General features: G+C 39.1%; 1 protein-coding gene across 4 annotated transcripts; it reads left to right on the top strand.

Annotated features, from left to right (window-relative positions):
- The first annotated feature begins 1219 nt into the window (after positions 1–1219).
- SMPDL3A (sphingomyelin phosphodiesterase acid like 3A) lies at positions 1220–21242 on the top strand. Of its 4 annotated transcripts, none has more exons than XM_032651554.1 (8): positions 1220–1407; positions 5956–6169; positions 7069–7213; positions 12495–12591; positions 13359–13528; positions 13986–14166; positions 15954–16078; positions 18529–21242. In XM_032651554.1, the coding sequence occupies exons 1-8, from the start codon at positions 1296–1298 to the stop codon at positions 18844–18846; spliced, it is 1362 nt and encodes a 453-aa protein (XP_032507445.1). In that variant the 5' UTR covers positions 1220–1295; the 3' UTR covers positions 18847–21242. The 4 variants fall into 4 exon arrangements, with proteins under 4 accessions (XP_032507445.1, XP_032507447.1, XP_032507448.1 ...); XM_032651555.1 differs by having other exon boundaries at positions 1396–1484; XM_032651556.1 differs by lacking the exon at positions 5956–6169 and having other exon boundaries at positions 1283–1407.
- The last annotated feature ends 387 nt before the right edge of the window (positions 21243–21629 follow it).

Here is a 21629-nt window from a genome sequence, read left to right as displayed (position 1 = left end):
AAGAAGAGTGAGAATTGCTATTTTTACAATTTTTAAAAATCCTTTTTCTATCTTTCAAAATGCTTGTCCTAGAAACATGAAAGTTATATTGCTGTCCTTAAAGTTGTTCTCTCACATCCATTTTCCTTTTTTTAAAAAAATCTTGCTCCATTTTCCTCCACACTCTTGAGGTTGTTGACTGAGAAACTCCAAGGACAATTTTTTCCACAATAGGAAAGCACTTTGGTTCTCCAAAGGCTTTTGATTCATCCTAAAGCTGAAGCAGAACTTGAACAGCCCTGGCAGCCTATGAAGCATAAAATGGAGGCACCCTAACTCCCATTTCAAAGCCCGTTTCATGAGACACTTTCCCATTAAATTACACAGCATACAAAATAAGGTTTTCTCTGTTGGGAAACAAATACACTTTACAACATCTTTTATGAGGTTAGTAATTCTGGAGGGCTTTTTCTTCAGAGGAATTCCACGCCCTACAAATTTAAACTACATGTTCCCTTATCTTAAAGAAGTCAGCATCCTCATAAATGGTAATAGAAGGACCACAGAACCCAACGAAGTTTGGGGATCTTGGCTCCTTTGTCAGACTGAGTATCTTCAAAAATTCCTTGAAGAGTAAAATCAACCAGTTCTATGATTTTTGTGTATCTCTGGAATGCATAGAATATGGTTCTGAGACATTGTTCTCAGTTTCAAAAACAAAGAAAAAAAGCCAAACGAATAAAAAACTGAAACCTAGTGTTTCTGAGCAGTGGTTCTCAAACATCACCATCACTTTAGCGTCACGTAGAGGACTTGTACACACAAACGACTAGGCTTCACCCTCAGAGTTTGTGGCTCAGTAGGTCCCTGCCCGGCCTGGGAATTTTCTCTTCTAACTAGACTTCCCAGGTAGTGCTGACACTGCTGGTCGAGGGCCCACACTCAGATCCACTGTATCCCAAATCTCTGCTGACCTAGTTCAAATCGAGACACTTCGAGGTTCTCCGCATCACTTCTGCAGAGGAGTCCCATGCGCTCAGGGTCAGGTGGCACTTTGGGAAGATGATCTGCGAGGGGTTGCTCCAAGCACATTCCTTCCCAGGCCAGTTACTGACGTTGAGACACAAACAGAAACGGGAAAAGCCGGATTATAGCTAGACAGCTGTTGAAGGTCAACCGAACCTACTCATTAAGGACTCTGCCCTCTCACGTGACCACTGGGCGTCAACCCCAGCAGAAGTCTTCCTCCTCCCCAGCCCCGGGCCCTACAGTCGTGTGGAGCCCCGGGACTCCCAGGCCCGTGGCCGCGACCCGCGATGGCGCGGCTGGGCGCGCTCGTCTGCTGCCTGCTGGCTGCTTGGCACTGCTGCCCCGGCCTCGGACTGCCTCTGGCTCCCGCTGGCGGCCCGAGTCCCAGTCCTGCGGTGGGTGAGTCGTCTGTACCCTTATCCTGCTGGAAGCTGCCCGGGAGCGGCGGCCAGAGCGCCTGCGCAAAGCCGAGAAAAGTGCGTGTGGGCAGCAGTGGCCCCAGCCAAGGCTCTGGGCTGCGACTCCCCCTTCGGGGCGCGGGGAGGGCGAGGGCGACGGAAGGACACGAGCGCCAGCTCGGCTCGGCGGGGAGGCCGGGACTGGCTGCGGACTGTGGGGGCCGCTGCTCCTCCCGTGCAGTTGTTTTCGCTTTGCGTCTCCAGGTGTGTTTTATGCCCGGAGGAAAGGAAGGAAAACCTGGGTGTCTCAAGGAAAAAAGAAGCTGGGGGCTGGGTGTCCCGCATTTCCAGAGGCCCTGAATCTGCCCAGAGCAGAGGGGGAGCTACGGGGTTTCAGCTTCTCAGCAGCGTAAATTTCAGTGGGACTGAGTTTCTTCTGTCCTGCGCGTCAAATTTGGTGGCCTTTTCTTCCCACCCCTCCAACCCCAGCGCGGTTGCGGCCCTGGCGCTCCGCGCTGGTTAGTCTACGTTAGAACCCACGGGGCCTTCACTTTACCTGGACGCCCCTGGGCTCCCCGCCGGCAGGGCCGATGTTAATTCATTCCCAACGCTTAGCCCAGCGCCTGTACAGAAGTGGTTCTCAAAGTGGGGTCCGGCACCAGTAGCACCAGCATTGCTTAAATGCGTTAAAAATGCAAGTTTTTAGCCCCACCCCAGACCTGCCAAACCCGAAACTCTCGGAGAATTGAGCCCCAACGATCTGTTTAACAAGTCGTCCAGGTGATTGTCATAGATGCTAGAGTCTGAGAACCACTGGTCCAGAATGCATAAACGTTGGATGAGAAATTTTGTGATGCCACCTGAGCCTTCAGTGCTAAAGGTCAAGGTGCCCACCCTCACCTCCCTGACTCAACTTTAAACATAATTGCTTTGTTATCTAGAGGGGGCGAAATGGGATGGGTGGAGTTGTGTTCTGTGGTTTGGGCATAGCTGTCTCTGAAACAGCTTAGTACTTGGCTCTGAAACCTCCTCTCTTCTCCATCACTTGACTCTCACATGATTTCGGAAATGCTCTGGGCAAAAAATGCCTCCTGTTTGTTCAGGAGCCAAGTCCTCATGACTCAGCTGTCAGGCAATTGAAAGCAAGAACTGTCAATCTTATTTCCCAACTGTCAGTGAGGACTTCAGCAGGTTCACATTGGATATATTAATTCATATGCTTTCCGCTTGATGTGACCTTCCCTCTCCCCCTGTTCCCACCCCAAATGCTAGGACTTCTTTACACCGTGGTGTGTGTGTGTGTGTGTGTGTGTGTGTGTGCGCACGCGCGCGCGCGCCGATCCCCGGTCTCAGCTTTCTGTCCTGTCAAGTCCCAGTGGTCAGAGGACAATAGCCCAGGGAGGCTTCACCTGGTTGTGTTTGGCTACAAGTTTTTAGATTTAGTAAGTCAGGACCTGATGGAGTATTTGGTAGGAACTGACATTATAAAGAAATAAACAAAAACACCTATTTTAAACAACAACCATATGTCCAAACATCTGAATTATGATATACTAGCTTCTTTGGGATACATTATCCCAAAGATACGATAAGATTGTTTTGAGCATTTGTCCAGATATGTTTACAACACACACACATATACACATATACATATGTGGGAATCTTTTTAAAGATTATCTGCAGAACAAGAAAGCAATTGTTGTGTAGTGAAAAGAACATTGGACTGCGAACCAGAGAATCAGTTGAAGTGTGGGCTCTGCCACAGGCCAGGTCTCTGGCCTTGGACACACACACACACACACACACACACACACACACACACACACAGTATTTTGTATAAATTTCATTAGAGGTGGGAGGTGAGGCCTCCAGAGGTTCATTATTCATAAATCCCAGGTTAAGAACCTGTCAGGGCTCCATTCTTGGCTTCTATTTAAAGACACCCTTCACTGCACCTAAATAATTATTCCTCACTTATCTGTCTAGCAATCCAGTGTAGTGGAAAGGGTGCTAGACTGCAAGTCTGGAGAGACAGGTTCCATTTCAGCTTTCATTACTGAGTCACCATGTGATATTGAGGAAATTCTGAATCTGCCTGTGCCAGTTAAAGAATGTTTGTAGAGGACCTACTATAGGTCAGACATATTCTAGATGCTGGGGATATATAAATCCAGGTAATAGGTTACATCAGAGGAATGTGTCCTTAATGTGTTTCCAGTTTTGTTTTACAAAGTTTAATATATTAATAACTTCATGTCCCTTACTTGTCACAGTATCCCCTATAGGTGTAGCTGTTATCTATCTTACACGAGGCAAGTGAGACGGAAGGACTTCTTTTTTCTGGAAGGACATTTGAATGTGAGCACGCACAGAGAGGTACTGTGTGCAGTGGTTAAGAGCCGTGTGGACTCTGGAGTCAGATTTCCTGAATATGACATACGTGACTTGCACTTAATCTCTGAGTGCTGCAGTTCCTTACCTGTAAAATGGAAATAATGGTCAGTCAATACACGTAAAGCATAAGAAACAGTATTAAACTTACAGTAAGTACTCAATACATTTCAGCCACTACTTGGAAATGAGGAAATTCAATCTCAGATGCAAGCTTGACATTACAAATGAATAACAATACAACTAATGTTGAGCTTACCAGATGCCAGGCTCTTTCTGCTACTAAGTCACTTAACCCTCATTCAGTAGACAATAATATTATTTCCATTTTACAGATGAAACAGGCCGAGGTCATACAGCTAGATTAGGAAGAAGAGCTTGGATTTGAAGTAAGGCGGTCTGATTCCAGAGCCCCCATCCTTAACCATAACACTGTGCTGTTCTGTGTGTAGTTTACTACATGCCTTAACATTCTATGAATAATAATGTACATATTTACGTAAAATAGAGTTGCAGTATATATTTATACCCCAAGGAAGGGCAGCCACCAGGATGATTCTGAGCTATCTGCCGAACCACTTTATGTGCTGGGTAAAGTATGTCCAAGCTGGAAAAAGAGTTGCAGTGCTTTCTGCATTATGGAAGAAAATAACTCTTGGCAAATGTTTTCAAATGGGGGCTGAATACCAAGTAATTGACCATAAAGACTATTTAATGACTACTTTGTTCTGGATCTTCTGTCTACCACTTCTTAGCTGTGAACTTAAATGTGTTATAAAATTACAACAACTTTGCAAAGAAATAACATCCTAAATGTAGTACACCTTTTCCACCTTAAGTTAACTGCTTTCAATTTTCTACTTTATTATCCAGCTTTGGGTTTTATCCAAGTGTCTGCTCAGGTGCATACTTAGCTTTTATCATACTTAGCTTTTATCATTTGTATAGATAAAAGTTTGCATTCTACTTATTTGCTCCATGCTTCTGGTGTAGTACTGCTGCTATGTCACTTCTGATGTTTCCTATTGTAAATTAGTCCTAATCAGAGTGAGCTCTGAATTCAAAGTGTGAAAAAGTCTCAATATTAAAACAGTTTATTGGTTGCATATGAGAAGGCAGCAAAATCACTGAAGATATATATGAATTAAGTATAAGCAAACTTGAGGGCCCTTCAAAATGAGGGGTCAGATTTTGTCTCTGCCATTTATTAAGCTATATATACTAGAGCAAATTTTCTAACTGATCCAGCATTAATTTCTCAACTCTAAAATAAGAACAGTGATTCCTACTTCAGAGAGTAGTTTTGAGAATGCAATGACACAGTATATTTAAATTGCTTATCACAATGTCTGGTACATAGTAAATACTTAATAAAGAGGGATACTACTATGATTAACCTGTGTTTCCTTCAAAGAAAGAATCTTTCTCAAGATGATTTCCAGTCAGGGGTGCTATCAAGTGGGTCTTGGGCTTCTCCCTGAAAACCCAGTGGAAGCATCTTCTCTAACAAATGCTTCCCTTAATATTATGAACATCTTATACAAGTGTATGATAGAAGATGTTCCTCTGTTAAATAGCTTTTAAGAACCTCTGGCAGTGGCTATTTTTTGCTGAAAGCTAAACTGAAGACTCTTTTTTTCATTAATGTTGAGAGGCAAGGTTTTACAAGAAATTAGGAGTGAGATTTATTAGTTACAAGTTCTGCAATCTATTCACTGTGTGACCCTAACAAAACACATCATATTTTTGGTCCATTTTTCTACAAGAAAATAAATAAATTCTAAAACCTCAAATTCTACAAGGAAGGAGACATGCTATTAAGATACAATATGGGATTATTGACTTCCCAGAAGGACGTCTCCATTTATATCACTATGCAAACTTATGTTTGTCATGTAGTCTTTATTAAGTAGGCATGCTTTGAGGGACTTCATCAGTTCTGATGTGTGTAAATAGTAAATTCTAGTAAAGTCTTCCTATTGTCTTTAGAATCCTTATTTCTGGCAGGGAGCGTATTTAACTTCAGGGCATATGAATATTTAAATGACTAGGGCTTTCCTCTATCACAGGGTGGAGCAACTGTCTCGTCTTACTGTAAATATTGGTATGGGAATTCCAAGAGAAGTAGATTTAACAGCATTTATTTTCTCATCACCAGGACAGTTTTGGCACGTGACTGACTTACACTTAGACCCTACTTACCACATCACAGATGACCACACAAAAGTGTGCGCTTCCTCGAAAGGTGCAAATGCCTCCAATCCTGGCCCTTTTGGAGATGTTCTATGTGATTCTCCTTATCACCTCATTTTGTCAGCATTTGATTTTATTAAAAATTCAGGACAGGAAGCATCTTTTATGATATGGACAGGGTGAGTGATTATATAAATACCCTTAGTTACTCAGTATGTATCTACAGTGTCCTAAGCTTCATTAGAATGCCAAATTTCATAAGAATATATATTATGTTTTAAGAATTCTTGGGGTTTAAAAAAATACTAGATCAAATTAATCAACATTATTAGGGATAAGAAAAACTTTAAAAGACCCAGTTTTCTTTCTTTGTTTGTTTAGAATACAGGCTCTAGAAATATGTCCATGTTAACTAAGAGATGAATCCATAAACAGCATATTTGTGTCAGTGTCTTGAGGTGTTTATTAATGTGATAATAGGTCTTGATTAAATAATCCAAAAACAAAAGGCAACAATGGGAGTTAACCTGTGGTAGCGATTTTGCAAACATCATCTTCTGGTGGTGTAATTAACAAATTCCATCCATCATGACAGAGTGAAGAGGCCTAATATTTCCTGGACCCGAAGTAATGACCGTGGCACTGTTTTAATTTATACATTGTAACTCATTTAATTTTCACAATGGATATTGTTATTCCCATTTTACAGATAAGGAAATGAAGGCACTGAGTATCTAAGTAACTTGCCCAAGTGCACACAACTAATAAATGGCAAACCTGGCACTTTTGGCCCTGGAATCTGTGCTTTTAATTGCTAAAATTTTTTGCCTCTTATAAATCTTCAGTCAGGCAGTGAAATAGACTGAGATTTCCAGTTTATCTTTTGTATTTCACAAATTTTCTTTTTTATAGGCTTCCCTGTGGGACAAAGGTAAATGAAGGGTAGTTTATCAACTCTTTATCATCTGTTGATTTATAATGGAATTTGACAATGACAATACAGCAAGGCATTACACGGGAGTCTAGTGACTTTTTATGGAAACTGATTTTGTTCTCTATGATTCTGTCTCCTTTTCAGGGATAGCCCACCTCATGTTCCAGTGCGTGAACTCTCAACAGACACGGTCATAAATGTGATTGCTAATATGACAACCACAGTCCAGAGTCTCTTTCCAAATCTCCAGGTTTTCCCTGCACTGGGTAATCATGACTATTGGCCACAGGTAAATTTGACCACAACTTCGAGAAATGCTTAAAGGATTTTTTCCATCAATAGTGTCAAAAGTATGCTGATAACTAGCCGATGATAGGGCATGGGAGGGGTGCTCATGGAGGTGGAGTTTGCTCTTAATGCTAACCATCGAGGAAGGCAAGACAAGTGCTTTGGGGACTTGAAAGGGACTCCTAATAGTTCATAAAAAGTTATATCCAGGGCTTCCCTGGTGGCGCAGTGGTTGAGAGTCCGCCTGCTGATGCAGGGGACCCGGGTTCGTGCCCCGGTCCGGGAAGATCCCACATGCCGCGGAGCGGCTGGGCCCGTGAGCCATGGCCGCTGAGCCTGCGCGTCTGGAGCCTGTGCTCCACAACCGGAGAGGCCGCAACAGTGAGAGGCCCGCGTACCGCAAAAAAAAAAAAGTTACATCCATAGTGAGATTTTGGAATCAAATTACCTAGTTTGTGAGCTATTAATTCTTGATTTCCTTTGTATTCTTCCTCAGTTTCTCCTTGCTTTTGAATAATTTTGTTCATTTGAATTTCCATGTTCAGGTTAGCAAAAACGGTTAATGTTGACAAATGTTTACATTTTTCAGAATTTCTATTAGGCCTACTAAGCTACCCATACTCTGATCTAAGCTGGATTGTGATTAAAAACAAAAGCATAGCAAATCATCATAAGAACCCAAAAGGGAGGTCCATGTTCAAGATGTGATTCAAGGTAGAGAGCATGTTCAGAATATTTTTAATGCCTGATACGGCCCAGGCTTCAACCTATTAGGGTGGCTGTTTATTAAACAGCCTGTGCATAACAATTGGATAGCAGCGCTGGTTACAGCGATCTGCTCTAGCAGTGTAGAATCTTAGATCTGTTCAGATTCAAGAGATCTTAGAGATTGTTGTTTAGTTCAGGGCTTGGCAAACTAGGGCCTGTGGTCCGAATGCAGTGTGACACTTGTTTTTGTAGATAAAGTTTTGCTGGAACACAGCCATGGCCGTGCTTTCTGTTTTGCCTGTGGCTGCTTGTGTACTGTAACAGCAGAGTAGAATACTTGTCACATTGACTATTTGGCCCAGATGCCTAAAGTAATATTTATTTTTTGACCCTTCATAGAAAAAGTTTGCTGACCCCTTGTCTAGATCAACTCTTCATTTTACAAAAGAGAAAACTGAGGCCCAGAAATGTTAAGTTGCTTGTTCCGGTGCTCACAGTCACTTAGTGGGAGAGCCCACATCCTGGATCTTTTGTGTTCAGTTAAACAAACATCCTTTCACACATCCTTTACTCTTGCCAGACTAACATATCAATATTTCCTAAACATTATGTTTACTTTCATGCCTTTCTTTGTCTACATTTTTCTTTTGGTTTAGCATATCTTTTCCATCTCATGTCCAAAGGCTGCTTAATGAAGGTTTTGATTATAATAGTTAATTAATGTGAATAATGTGACTTCGAAAAGTTGCACTCTATGATGAGTTTAAGTTTCAAGTGACTTCTTGAGCCCGGCCTCCTGTCTTGAGATGAACAATATGTGAGTCTTTGCGAGTTGGCCTTTCAACCAGTGGTCAGCTTTTGTTACTGTTGAGATGTTAGACCACACAGGGCAGAGGCTTGGGAATGGGCAATCTCCAGGAATCAGAGGTTACACACATTGTTTTTATATGCTTTAGGTGACAGGTAGACTGTTGTAATGGAAAACATGTGGGGTTTAGAGTCACATTCACTGGAGGCTAAAAGCCTGTTCTGTCCTGCTTCTAATAGCTTGAGCAACTTGGATAATGCACATAATTATCCCTGATCATTTGTAAACAAGAGCAATAATACCTACTTTGCAAAGTTTTGGGGAGAATTAGCGACACTATGTGGAAAGGGCATAGTTTCCTACCTGGCACATGATAAGCCCTCAGTAAGTGAAGTGGTGGTTTTGTAGCATGAAGCAGTGACATGGGACACATGTTTCCTGACTCCCCTGACGATTGGTTTTATTTTACTTTTATCTCTGCCTTCTTTCTGCAAAGCCAAATCTTATAGTAATTCAAAGATATAGATGCTATCCAACTTTTAAAATATATCCGATTATATGTACAGCTAGGATAAACTGGCAGCCTTTATACCTTAAACAGTTAATTTTTTTCTCTTCCTAGCTTATGACCTTATACCTGAAAACCTTCTATTATTCTACTGCCATCCTTCCATCCAGATGTAAGATGTAACATGAAAGCCCTACAACAGATTCTCCTAGAGACTTCTCATATCTGAGATCAAATTCCAGTGAATGTTAGTAACAAATAAATCGGATGTGTTATTTCTCCACTAAAACCCCATAAACATGTATTTAAACATAGCTACATCAACATACAAATACAGACGCAAATTCCCACCCACTACATCAGAAGTAGATATTTGTGTGGACAGCCCAGGGATTTCTTCCCATTGCCACTCAAGGAAGCAGTCTGGGCCAGGGTCCTCTGGTACTCCTACAATGGCAAGGCTGGTGCCACCAAACTGGTGAGTGGGTCACTTCCCATTGTGCAATAGATAACTGAATGTAAGAGTGATGGTAGAAAGACCTGGGATTTAGACCCAGCTCTGGGACTGACCAGCTCTCCCTGGATATATCACTTAACTTCTCTGGTGCTCATGTTTTTCATACTTAAAATAGACAGAAAAATCTAGAGCAATGTTTATATAATTTTGATTCTACATGACCATACCAGTATCTTGGCATCCATCCCAATGTAAACAAATGGCTAAGATATTAGGTTTTTGATGATGATGATGATAATTACCAATTTTTAATCAGAATTTAGATTGGCCTAAGCCATTGTGTAATTTTCAGACAGATGACTCTGATCGCTGACACAAATTGAAAATATCCTTTGGAAAATCAGTTTCAGTTAAAAGAAGTCATTTGCTTATTACTTGCCCTGAATATATTTGTATTTTCATTATGTATTAGGCACATGTTTTAGGAACTAATGTGACTTGGGTGTCATCTTAAAAAAAAAAAAACTAAGAATTTTAATTAATGATGACAGGGAAACTCCTTTGAGAAATAGGTCTGTGTCACCAATATAGAGAAGGAAATGAAGAGAGTGAAGAAAATGGCTTCAGTTTTTACCATAATTTTTTGAAACAAAAAATAGGAATAATTACCCAATTTCACAAATGATTTCTGGGTTTTTATTCAGTATGTACTTTCTTTTTTTTTATTTTATTTTTATTTTTTTTAACATCTTTATTGGGGTATAATTGCTTTACAATGGTGTGTTAGTTTCTGCTTTATAACAAAGTGAATCAGCTATACATATACATATGTTCCCATATGTCTTCCCTCTTGCGTCTCCCTCCCTCCCACTCTCCCCATCCCACCCTTCCAGGCTGTCACAAAGCACCGAGCTAATATCCCTGTGCCTTGCAGCTGCTTCCCCCCAGCTATCTACCTTACTACGTTTGTTAGTGTGTATATGTCCATGACTCTCTCTCGCCCTGTCAAAACTCACCCCTCCCCCTCCCCATACCCTCAAGTCCGTTCCCCAGTAGGTCTGCGTCTTTATTCCTATCTTACCCCTAGGTTCTTCATGACATTTTTTTCCCTTAAATTCCATATATATGTGTTAGCATACGGTATTTGTCTTTTTCTTTCTGACTTACTTCACTCTGTATGACAGACTCTAAGTCTATCCATCTCATTACAAATAGCTCAATTTCATTTCTTTTTAAGGCTGAATAATATTCCATTGTGTATATGTGCCACATCTTCTTTATCCATTCATCCGATGATGGGCGCTTAGGTTGTTTCCATGTCCTGGCTATTGTAAATAGAGCTGCAATGAACATTTTGGTACATGACTCTTTTTGAATTTTGGTTTTCTCAGGGTATATGCCAAGTAGTGGGATTGCTGGGTCATATGGTAATTCTATTTGTAGTTTTTTAAGGAACCTCCATTTCAGTATGTACTTTCTTGAAGTTTTTTTTCTTCCCCTGAGCTTATGTCACCATAAAGATATTCATTATAATATGATAAAATAGGATGATAAAAATACGGTATAATGTATTATACATATATTATTTTAAAAATCAGAATGATATGATTTAGGCTGACATAAAGAGACTTCAAATCAAAAACATGTTTTTCTCTTTCTAACTTACTTCACGCTGTATGACAGACTCTAGGTCCATCCACCTTACTACAAATAACTCAATTTCGTTTCTTTTTATTGCTGAGTAATATTCCATTGTATATATGTGCCACATCTTCTTTACCCATTCATCTGTCGATAGACACTTAGGTTGGTTCCATGTCCTGGCTATTGTAAATAGTGCTGCGATGAACATTGTGGTACATGACTCTTTTTGAATTATGGTTTTCTCAGGGTATATGCCCAGTAGTGGGATTGCTGAGTCACATGGTAGTTCTGTTGTTAGTTTTTTAAGGAACCTCCATACTGTTTTCCATAGTGGTTGTATCAGTTTACATTCCCACCAACAGTGCAGGAGGGTTCGCTTTTCACCACACCCTTATAGAATGGGGAACTCTACTCAGTGCTCTGTGGTGACCTGAATGAGAAGGAAATCTAAATAAGAGAGGATATATATATATGTACAACTGATTCACTTTGCTGTACAACAGAAACTAACACAACACTGTAAAGCAACTATATACTCCAATAAAACAAACAAAAAATCAAAAACATGTGGTTATAAGTCTTCATTCAAGAAGTTAAAAAGCTTTATACTAGTATTAACATTCCAGAGGACTTTGTTTAATTCTGAAATCCATCTCCTAGGCATGCTACACCAGGTCCTACATATTCAGGCTAAAACCTGCCTTCAGTGTCTCTATAATAAGCATATTCTCACGTCCATTCTATACCCCAGTCACGCTGAAACAAGGGCTTGTTTCTGTATACAGCACTGTGTTGGTGTCTGGGCCATTATTTTTGCTTTGATTCCCTTTCTTGTCAACTTGATGAAATCATTATTCAAGATCTGGTTCAAATGCTCTTTTCACTCTCCCTGCTGACTCTCTGGGCTAGACTTGATTGTCTTGCTTTTCCACTCCCAGAACCCTTGTGGTGGTACCTAGCACATTGTCTTACAGATGATTGGTTGCATTTTGTCCTCCATCTCCCCAATTAAGTTATAAATCCTTGAAAATCAAGTCTATCTAGTATTCCTGCATCTCCAGATGCCTAACATAGTAGTAACCGCTCAAGTGATATTTACATTAATTCATCCACATATCTTCAGAGTTTCACTGGTGGATTATATTGTTTGTGGCCAGGATCAACTGCCTGTATTCACCAGCAAGGTGTACAATGCAGTAGCAAGCCTCTGGAAGCCATGGCTGGATGAAGAAGCTATTAGTACTCTAAGGAAAGGTAAGTGAAAGATTTACTCATCCCTATTTTATCTCTGTTTTTTATCTCAGTTCATGTTGTTTAGACTTAGATCTTTAATGTTTGCTTGGGTGTGCCAATTCTGCAGAGTCCCTGTGCCCAGTTTCTCTGGAGGCCTTATCATGTTTGAAAGCCGGGGCGTGGCATGGATGGTGAGTGGGCCCAGGGCGAAGAAAGCAGGGGCAGAGTCCCAGTGACTGAAAGTGCCACGGGAGCAGGGTGTTCTGTCACCACTGGTTCACAGGTGTGAGTGGGGTTATACCTTTAAGCCTCATCTCACCTGAGATTGTAGCAGCTCTGGTTTATCTGACATTTCTTCCTCAGTATTCTCTGGCAAGATCCATGTGTGTTCCCATTCTTTGGATTTTAGATTTCACAATATCTCTTATCTTAATTCCCCAAACATACAAAAGTAGAAGTTGATGTATTAATCTTTCTTTTATAAAATTCAGTACCTCATTGCCTAGTGCCAAAACATTTAGTTATCTTTTCATGTGAATGTTGGATACAACTGTTGTTACCTCAATTTGTGGAAGTGGCAGCATCGGACTTGACACATAGTAGGTTTTCAATAAATGTTTGTTAAATCTGATTCTTATCCAATGACAGCCTATGTATGTGCAAACTAAAGAATAAGAAATAAGTATAACCTGCCTAAATGGATTGAAAACCTTAAGATTTTGCTTTCACAGTGTATATGTATCTGTGTGTGTATTATTCCAGAATGTGTTTCAAATTTGTTTTTATAGGTGGCTTTTATTCACAGAAAGTTTCAACTAATCTGAACTTTAGGATCATCAGTCTCAACACAAACTTATACTATGGCCCAAATATCGTGACCCTAAATAAGACTGACCCAGCAAATCAGTTTGAATGGCTAGAAAATACACTGAACATCTCTCAGCAAAATAAGGAGAAGGTAGATGCCGTAGACCAGCGTCATCATGGGATGAACAGAGGGTTAAACTTGTATACTTATTAGACCTGAGTGGGGTCAGGTATTAATAAAAGTATTAAAATTTAAAGATGTTCTTACATGAAACACTTTGTGATTTGCCTCTGCTGTGTTGCTTGTTTTATTTTGCTTTTAATGCTCTGGGGATTGATTGACATCTGTTGATATTTTTTAAAAAAATTTTGAGCAACGTCACAGTTACCTTACATCATAAACCATGTAGTTCCAATAGACAAGTGCAAATATAGGGTCATTAATAGTTTCATAATTTCATCTGTTTTTGGTAGATAAATAGGAGAAATGGTATATTTGCTTTCTAAAATTTAGCTAATATACTTTCAATCTTGGGTATCTAAATCATTTTGTTGTGAAAAATGTGCGAAAAGATTCTCATCAGTCCTCTTTGTGTTTCTTTCTCCAGGTGTACATCATAGCTCATGTTCCAGTGGGGTACCTGCCTTATTCAAGGAGCATCACGGCAATGAGAGAATACTATAATGAGAAATTGATAGATATTTTTAGAAAATACAGTAACATCATTGCAGGACAATTTTATGGACACACTCACAGAGATAGTATTATGGTTCTTTCAGATAAAAAAGGTAATATAACATTCTATTTGCATCTCCTCAATCCAAGATGCTAGAACAAAATAGTGAATATCCATTAATTTTTACTGATCCAGTAAATTAAAAGTTTTATTAAATCTTTTTAATTTAAAAAAGCCAGCACCTGCTTTTTCTCAGTTACCTTCTGTGAGTGATGGCAACTGTCCAAATCGTATTTAGTCCTGCCACTGAGTTTCTTCTTTTTAGCTCCGCAAGGCCGTCATCATTTGACTGCTGTTGACACAAAAGCCTCTGAAACCCTCAGTTCACTCAAATATTCTTTTAAGTCCTCAAGTTTAGAGAATCACTCCTTTTTATTTACCTGCTAGACTCAAGTTTCCTTTGATGTGATTAGATTTACTTCTCAGAATTTAAAGAGCAAAGCACAGTTTACTGTTGGTTTAAAATAAATTAAGCTCCTAGTTTTAAGTGCTTATCGACATTGTCATCTACTCAGCATTAAAAGAAAAAAAATAGAAGAAGCTCTAGCATTAAATAAGACAACGATTATCTATTTTTACAGATAACTTCTGTATAAGGGCAAGAAAACTGAGAGTTAACAAAATAAGAGTTCTGATTTTTTAGTAGTCAGCCAGGAGAAAAATCAATATGTATTTTTTTTTTTCAGTAATTGGGGAACATTTTTTTTTTTGCCTTACGTGGGCCTCTCACTGTTGTGGCCTCTCCTGTGCTCCCGTTGAGGAGCACAGGCTCCGGACGCGCAGGCTCAGCGGCCATGGCTCACGGGCCCAGCCGCTCCGCGGCATGTGGGATCTTCCCGGACCAGGGCACGAACCCATGTCCCCTGCATCGGCAGGCGGACTCTCAACCACTGCGCCACCAGGGAAGCCCTGGGGAACATTTTTGAAATGCTTTACCTTCTTCATCTAGAATGAGTGGGCTTGGTAAAAATGACCATTTTCAGCATTTGATAGCTTTTTTACTCAGAAATTTAGTTCTATAATACAGGGGTCCCCAACCCCTGGGCTGTGGACCGCTGTCTGCAGCCTGTTAGGAACGGGGCCGCCCAGAGCAAAGCTTCATCTGCTGTTCCCCATCACTCCCCATCGCTCCCATTACCACCTGAAGCATCACCCACCCACCCCACCCATGGGAAAATTGCCTTCCACAAAACTGGTCCCTGGTGCCAAAATGGTTGGGGACTGCTGTTATAGCAAATATGTGTAAAACATGGTGACACTTAAATCAAATTCTTATTATATAATTATTGGAATATTGTTACAGGTAGAGTACAAAAAAAACTAGCTTTGTATATTTTGTGTGTGTGTACTTGTAATAAGTTGGATAGTTTTATTATGAAAAATTTCAAATATATATATAGGTAGAGAGAATTATAAGACAAACCCCCATGCACCATCACTTATATTCAATATCTGTCAAGATTTTGCCACATTTATTTTATCTATGATTCTTTATTCTTTTTTTTCTGAAGTATTTGAACATAAGTCTCATACATCAAATGTATTTCATCCCTACATGCTTCTGTATTCATTGCTAAGTATATGGATAACTTACATAATAATACCATTAACTTACCTAACAAAATCAACAATAATTCTTTTAATCTCTTCATAGTAAAACTTCCCCTATTTTCTCAAAATTGTCTCTTTAGTGTTGTTTCAGATCAGGATCCATCAAGCATCACGCATCATTTGGCCGTTACTTCTGTTAACCTCTTAATCTGGAATTTGTTCATATTTTTAATATAGTTAAACTCAATTATTTAAAAATATATGTTTATGTACATATATTTTGTCTAGGAAATCCGATAAATTCTTTGTTTGTGGCTCCTGCTGTTACTCCAGTGAAGAGTGTTTTAGAAAAACAGACCAACAATCCTGGTGTCAGACTATTTCAATATGATCCTCATGATTATAAATTACTGGTAAGTTGGTACCATTTTAGAACTGACCCCATATTTATGCATATCTTTGTAGTTTTCATTAGTTTAGTTGAATGTTTTCAGCACAGCTATTGTGAGTTGTACTTTTATGTTGAAATCTCAGGATGTTTTTCTTCTTTTTTATATTTGGAATGTCAGCACTTTCTAAGTGTGGGTTTATGAGGTTAGCCTTTGGGAAGCTGTTTCTGTCTTCTAAGGTCTTCACATTTACTTAGATAAGGTTTCATTGGGTAGCACCTTGTTTGTGGACTTACATACATTTGAAACTTTTCACTACTCCATATTTGTTATTAATTACTCTTCTCCAGAACACAGCTATGAAGAAGAATGTAGGCTCTGAAACCATACTGTCTCATGAGTGGTCTTACCCTACTTCTCTGTGTCCTAGTCTATTCCCCTTAAAACTGGGATTAAAATATTACTGACTTCACTGAGTTGCTGTGAGGACTACATGAACAACTATTCTTTTTTTAAAAAAATTATTTATTTCTTTACGGCTGTGTTGGGTCTTCGTTTCTGTGCGAGGGCTTTCTCCAGTTGTGGCAAGCAGGGGCCACTCTTCATCACGGTGCGCGGGCCTCTCACTATTGCGGCCTCTTGTTGTGAGCACAGGCTCCAGACACGCAGGCTCAATAGCTGTGGCTCACGGGCCTAGTTGCTCCACAGCATGTGAGATCTTCCCAGACCAGGGCTCGAACCTGTGTCCCCTGCATTGGCAGGCAGATTCTCAACCATTGCGCCACCAGGGAAGCTCAAACAACTATTCTTAAAGCACGTGGAAAATGCTTAGCTCACAGTAAGCACTCAATAACTGTTGGCAAAATTTTTTTTGTAAAGAAAATAAATTGAGTTGGAACTTTTGAGACAAAAGCTCTCTGGAGCTGGTACATGACTCTATATCAATTCAGCCTCAAAAGACCAGGCATTTAGCTTATGGGTACTGCCCCTTTCAACAAATATAATTTGAAAAGAATTTCTCAGTTAAAGTCTCTATTGATGTGACTGTATTCTTCTCCTAGGTAAATTTAGTAGGAGATAGATTTGTTAATCCCTAGAGCATGTTTTTACAAGAAAAGATAGGGCAGAAAAAATTTGGTTTAATCCATAAACATTAAATTAAATGAGGAGATAAAACAATTGAGAAAATAGTCCAAAGGAATTTTTAAAATTAATTAATTAATTAATTTTTGGCTGCATTGGGTCTTTGTTGCTGCACGTGGGCTTTCTCTAGTTGTGGCAAGTGGGGGCTTCTCATTGCGGTGGCTTCTCTTGTTGTGGAGCACAGTCTCTAGGTGCATGGGTTTTAGTAGTTGTGGCACGTGGGCTCAGTAGTTGTGGCACACAGGCTTAGTTGTTCTACGGCATGTGGGATCTTCCTGGACCAGGGCTTGAACCTGTGTCCTCTGCATTGGCAGGCGGATTCTTAACCACTGCTCCACCAGGGAAGTCCCCAAAGGAATTCTTTTACAACTATTAGTTGCCTATTTTTGGATCTGAATCTCAGACACACACATACACATGTGTGTGTGCATGTGTGTGTGTGTATACTGACATAGAAAGATGTACCTGATATAATACTATATCATTTTTAAAAGTGCAAAACAGTTTGTATAGTTTAATTTCATTTTTTGAAAAAGCCAAAAAGTTAGGAAATAGGTATATGTATTCTAAATACTTATATTTCTTTGTACATAAAGTCTAGAACAGCACACTGGAGTGCTGGTAAATGTTTAATAGCTGGTTCACCGGGCAGGAGGAAAAGTGCTTTGATTTGTAGTGTTTGCCAATTTCCATGGAATAGATACTCCCATCATGGTCAATTTCAAGCTGCCAAAGTGATACCAACTAACTTGCAAGATGCCTGAAAATTTGACAGTCAGCATTTGTGGGCTGGTACAAGCCACCTCCTGCATATGACTGATTTATATACAACTGTTAGCAGTGGTTACTTCTGATGTGTGTGAATTGAGCACTTTTTATTTTGTAAGCCCCTCTGTATAGTTGGATTATTTTGTATTATGTTCTTTCTTTCTTTTTTTTTTTTTGCGGCACGTGGGCCTCTCACTGTTGTGGCCTCTCCCGTTGCGGAGCACAGGCTCCAGACACGCAGGCTCAGCGGCCATGGCTCATGGGCCCAGCCGCTCTGCGACATGTGGGATCTTCCCGGACCGGGGCACGAACCCGGGTCCCCTGCATCAGCAGGCGGACTCTCAACCACTGCGCCACCAGGGAAGCCCTCATTATTTTTTAAATGAAAAAATATGTAGATTTTTCTATCAGGACTCTTTTTCTTTCAAAGTAATGAACACTTCTTAAAATGACTATACTTTAAATTAAGAATGTCACATAAATCCTAATAAGAACTCTTCTTGATATGCAGTACTTCATATGCCAAAAAACGAACCAGGCTTTGTTACTCTTTTTAACTATAGGATGTGCTACAGTATTACTTGAACCTGACAGATGCTAATCTGAAGGGAAAATCTAATTGGAAGCTGGAGTATACCCTGACCCAGGCCTATGACATTGAAGATTTGCAGCCAAAAAGTTTGTATGAATTAGCTAAACAATTTGCAATCTTAGACAGTAAACAGTTTATAAAATACTACAATTACTTCTTTGTGAGTTATGACAGTAGGATAATTTGTGATGAGAAATGTAAGGCCTTTCAGATTTGTGCAATTATGAATCTTGATGTTATTTCTTATACAGATTGCCTCAAACAATATTATATAAAGCACAATCCATAGTATTTCACAGTCTGTACTCATAGAAAATGTATCATTGCTCTGTTTCTGAAATCAGTTTGTGGAATTGTTATACAAAAATTTGTGAGTTACTGAGTAGGCAGGAAGAATTCCTGTCTTTGCTTTTTTATGATGCCCAAAATGTAGATATTTTTAACATCCTAAATTTTTATTATATTGAATGTATCTAAACTGCCTGTTACTAGAATGATGTTTGGATGTAAATACCCTATCTTCCAGTTTATATAATTACATTTAATTTATACTCTTGTTGAAATTGTCATTTATACAATAAGGCAAATTACTTTTCCCTAAGTATGATGAATTATTTTTAATATGATAATTTTCAGTCTTTTAATTCATTCTTCTGGAAACTTCATGTGTAAACTGAGGTTCAGACAGTTTTAAGTATGAGGTTGACACTGTTTATGCACTATCTATACTCTTGGGAAAACACCAAGGTCACATTAGGGCCATCTCTGAGTCTATGAAACATCACAGGACATGACCTCACTAGCTGTCTTCATTCTGTGAGTGAAGGGGAGTCCTCTTTAGAACTAAGTTTTAAGGAAGAGAATGTCACGGGAGAATGGCTAAATATTTTATCAAACTTGAAAAATGCAGAAATAGTATTTATATGTTGCTTACAGATACACATAATAGATTCCCCCAGAAGAGGTGTGTTGGTAACCATCAAATACAGGAATGTTGGAGGTTAATGAATGGGAAAGTTGATTGGGGAGAGATATATAAGGGGATTTAAATGTGTTGGTAAAGTTTTATTTCCTAGTTCAATCAATTTCCTGGTGGCTATGTTAATGTTAGCTCTATTTTTCTTTATATATTTTTAAATATATTAAGTACTATAGAGATCCAGCCTTTAAAGTTGATGATATTGGCTCTTCTACGGAGAATGATTCATAATGAAAGCATGGAGATGCTTGGAGGGTTTGAAGTAGTCTAGTAGAGAAGGGACTGTGGGGGGTGCTGAGGTGCTGGCAGTGGAGAGAAGTAGCCCTTTTGTGATATATTTGGTAAGTAGAAGCAGCAGGATTTATTGATGGCAAGGATGTAAGAGCTAAAGTACAGAGAGAAATAAAGGATGACTGCTAGATTTTTGGCTGGAGAAACTGGTAGATGGTTGTGTTATGCGGGAGTTGGGATTACTAGAAGAGGAGAGGGCTGGCGGGGAGTGTGAGGGGCACAGAGCAACAGATTAAGAGTACTATAGTGTATTACAGCTGATACAGGCTACCCAAGAATTCCTCTAGTTCTTTAAACATTTTTCTATTCTAATCATCTCTAAATTGAGAACTTAAGGATTTCTTTTAAAAAATAAATTAGTACCCTAAGAAAGCAGCCAAACAACTCAGACTCTACTACTGTGATTGTTTCTACAATATTTAAAATTTATTAGGAATAAACATGACTTACTTATAGGAATGTATCATCTGCCTGCCTCTCCACTGGTACTGCCTAAATCATTCTAGACAAACATCAAGGACACTTAAGGAAAGGAAAAATAGTATTAATTCAGTTATTGATGAGCTATCTATTCTTTTGGTAGAGAATGGATTTTCTCAAGCTACAGCATCCCCTACTTGGGTTGCTTCTCCTTGGAGCAATTATGTGTGTTAAGCATAATTAGGCAACATTTCCATGAACACAGAAAGAAATAATAAGGTAAGGATCATGTTTATTTTATAATTAGTTTTTCAAAACATACCTGAAGTTCCTGTTTTACAAAATTCTCCTCATTAAAATTTAGTGTGATTCATCATCCTTAACTTTTAGTAAAACAAATTTCTTTCTACAATCTGTTGTTTAATTTTAAACAAATCAGTATAAAACTCCTCTCTTTTATTGTAAAACTTCAGGTCTTTTTGCATTCTATGCTATACATAGTACATTCCCTTATGAAAGTTCTATGTCCCCAAACTGGTGGTTTTAGGAAGATGGCTGTGAGTGTCCCCTGACCATTGCCTTGTAGGCTTGGAGGACTGTTTCTTTATGCGGGACTAGGGACCCCAGTGGTCCTTTGGTTTCTGTAGCCTTTGTTCCTGCCTCAGTGAAGACTCTTTCCTCCCATCACCACCCCATATTCTAATTAACATAGATTGTCAGTTTCTAAACACACATGTAATTATACATTTCAAAAGATTTTCAATAGTATGTTGATAACTTGAATTCAAAATACGTAAACTTGAAACCGCAACAGTAAAGAAAACAACCCAATTTTTTAAAATGTCAAAAGATCCAAATACTTCACCAATGAAGAAATACGAATGGCCATACAAGCATGTAAAAAGATACTCTACAACATTAGTCATTTAAAAAAATGTAAACTAAAAAGTAAAAAAAAAATTTTTTAAGTAAATAAATTACTACTACACACCGATTGAATTGTATTTTGAAAAATTGCACAGTCGAGAACTGGTGAAGACAGAAACTGAAAACTCTTACATATTGTTCTTTTCTCCCCTTTTTTAAAGTGGTACACTTTATTGGATTAATTTCTGTTCTTTTATTAGCTTCAGATGTAGCATATATTTCAATTTCCTAATTTTTTTATAAGGTTGGGATTTATTTATTTTTCATTTTAATGACACTGTTTTCTTTCTAATTTTACAAGTGATACATGTTCATTGCATTCAACTAGAAATACATAAAAGGATAAAGTAAAAAGTAACAATCACCCATAATCCACACCTCTTATAGGTAATGACCATGAGCAGTTTGATGCATTTACTCTGTGTCTATATATGCATATATTTTTAATAATTAAA

The sequence above is a fragment of the Phocoena sinus genome, chromosome 12, assembly GCF_008692025.1.
Source record: "Phocoena sinus isolate mPhoSin1 chromosome 12, mPhoSin1.pri, whole genome shotgun sequence".
Taxonomy (NCBI): Eukaryota; Metazoa; Chordata; class Mammalia; order Artiodactyla; family Phocoenidae; genus Phocoena; species Phocoena sinus.
Note: the sequence above shows the minus strand (reverse complement) of the source record. Positions and strands in the feature narration are given on the sequence as shown.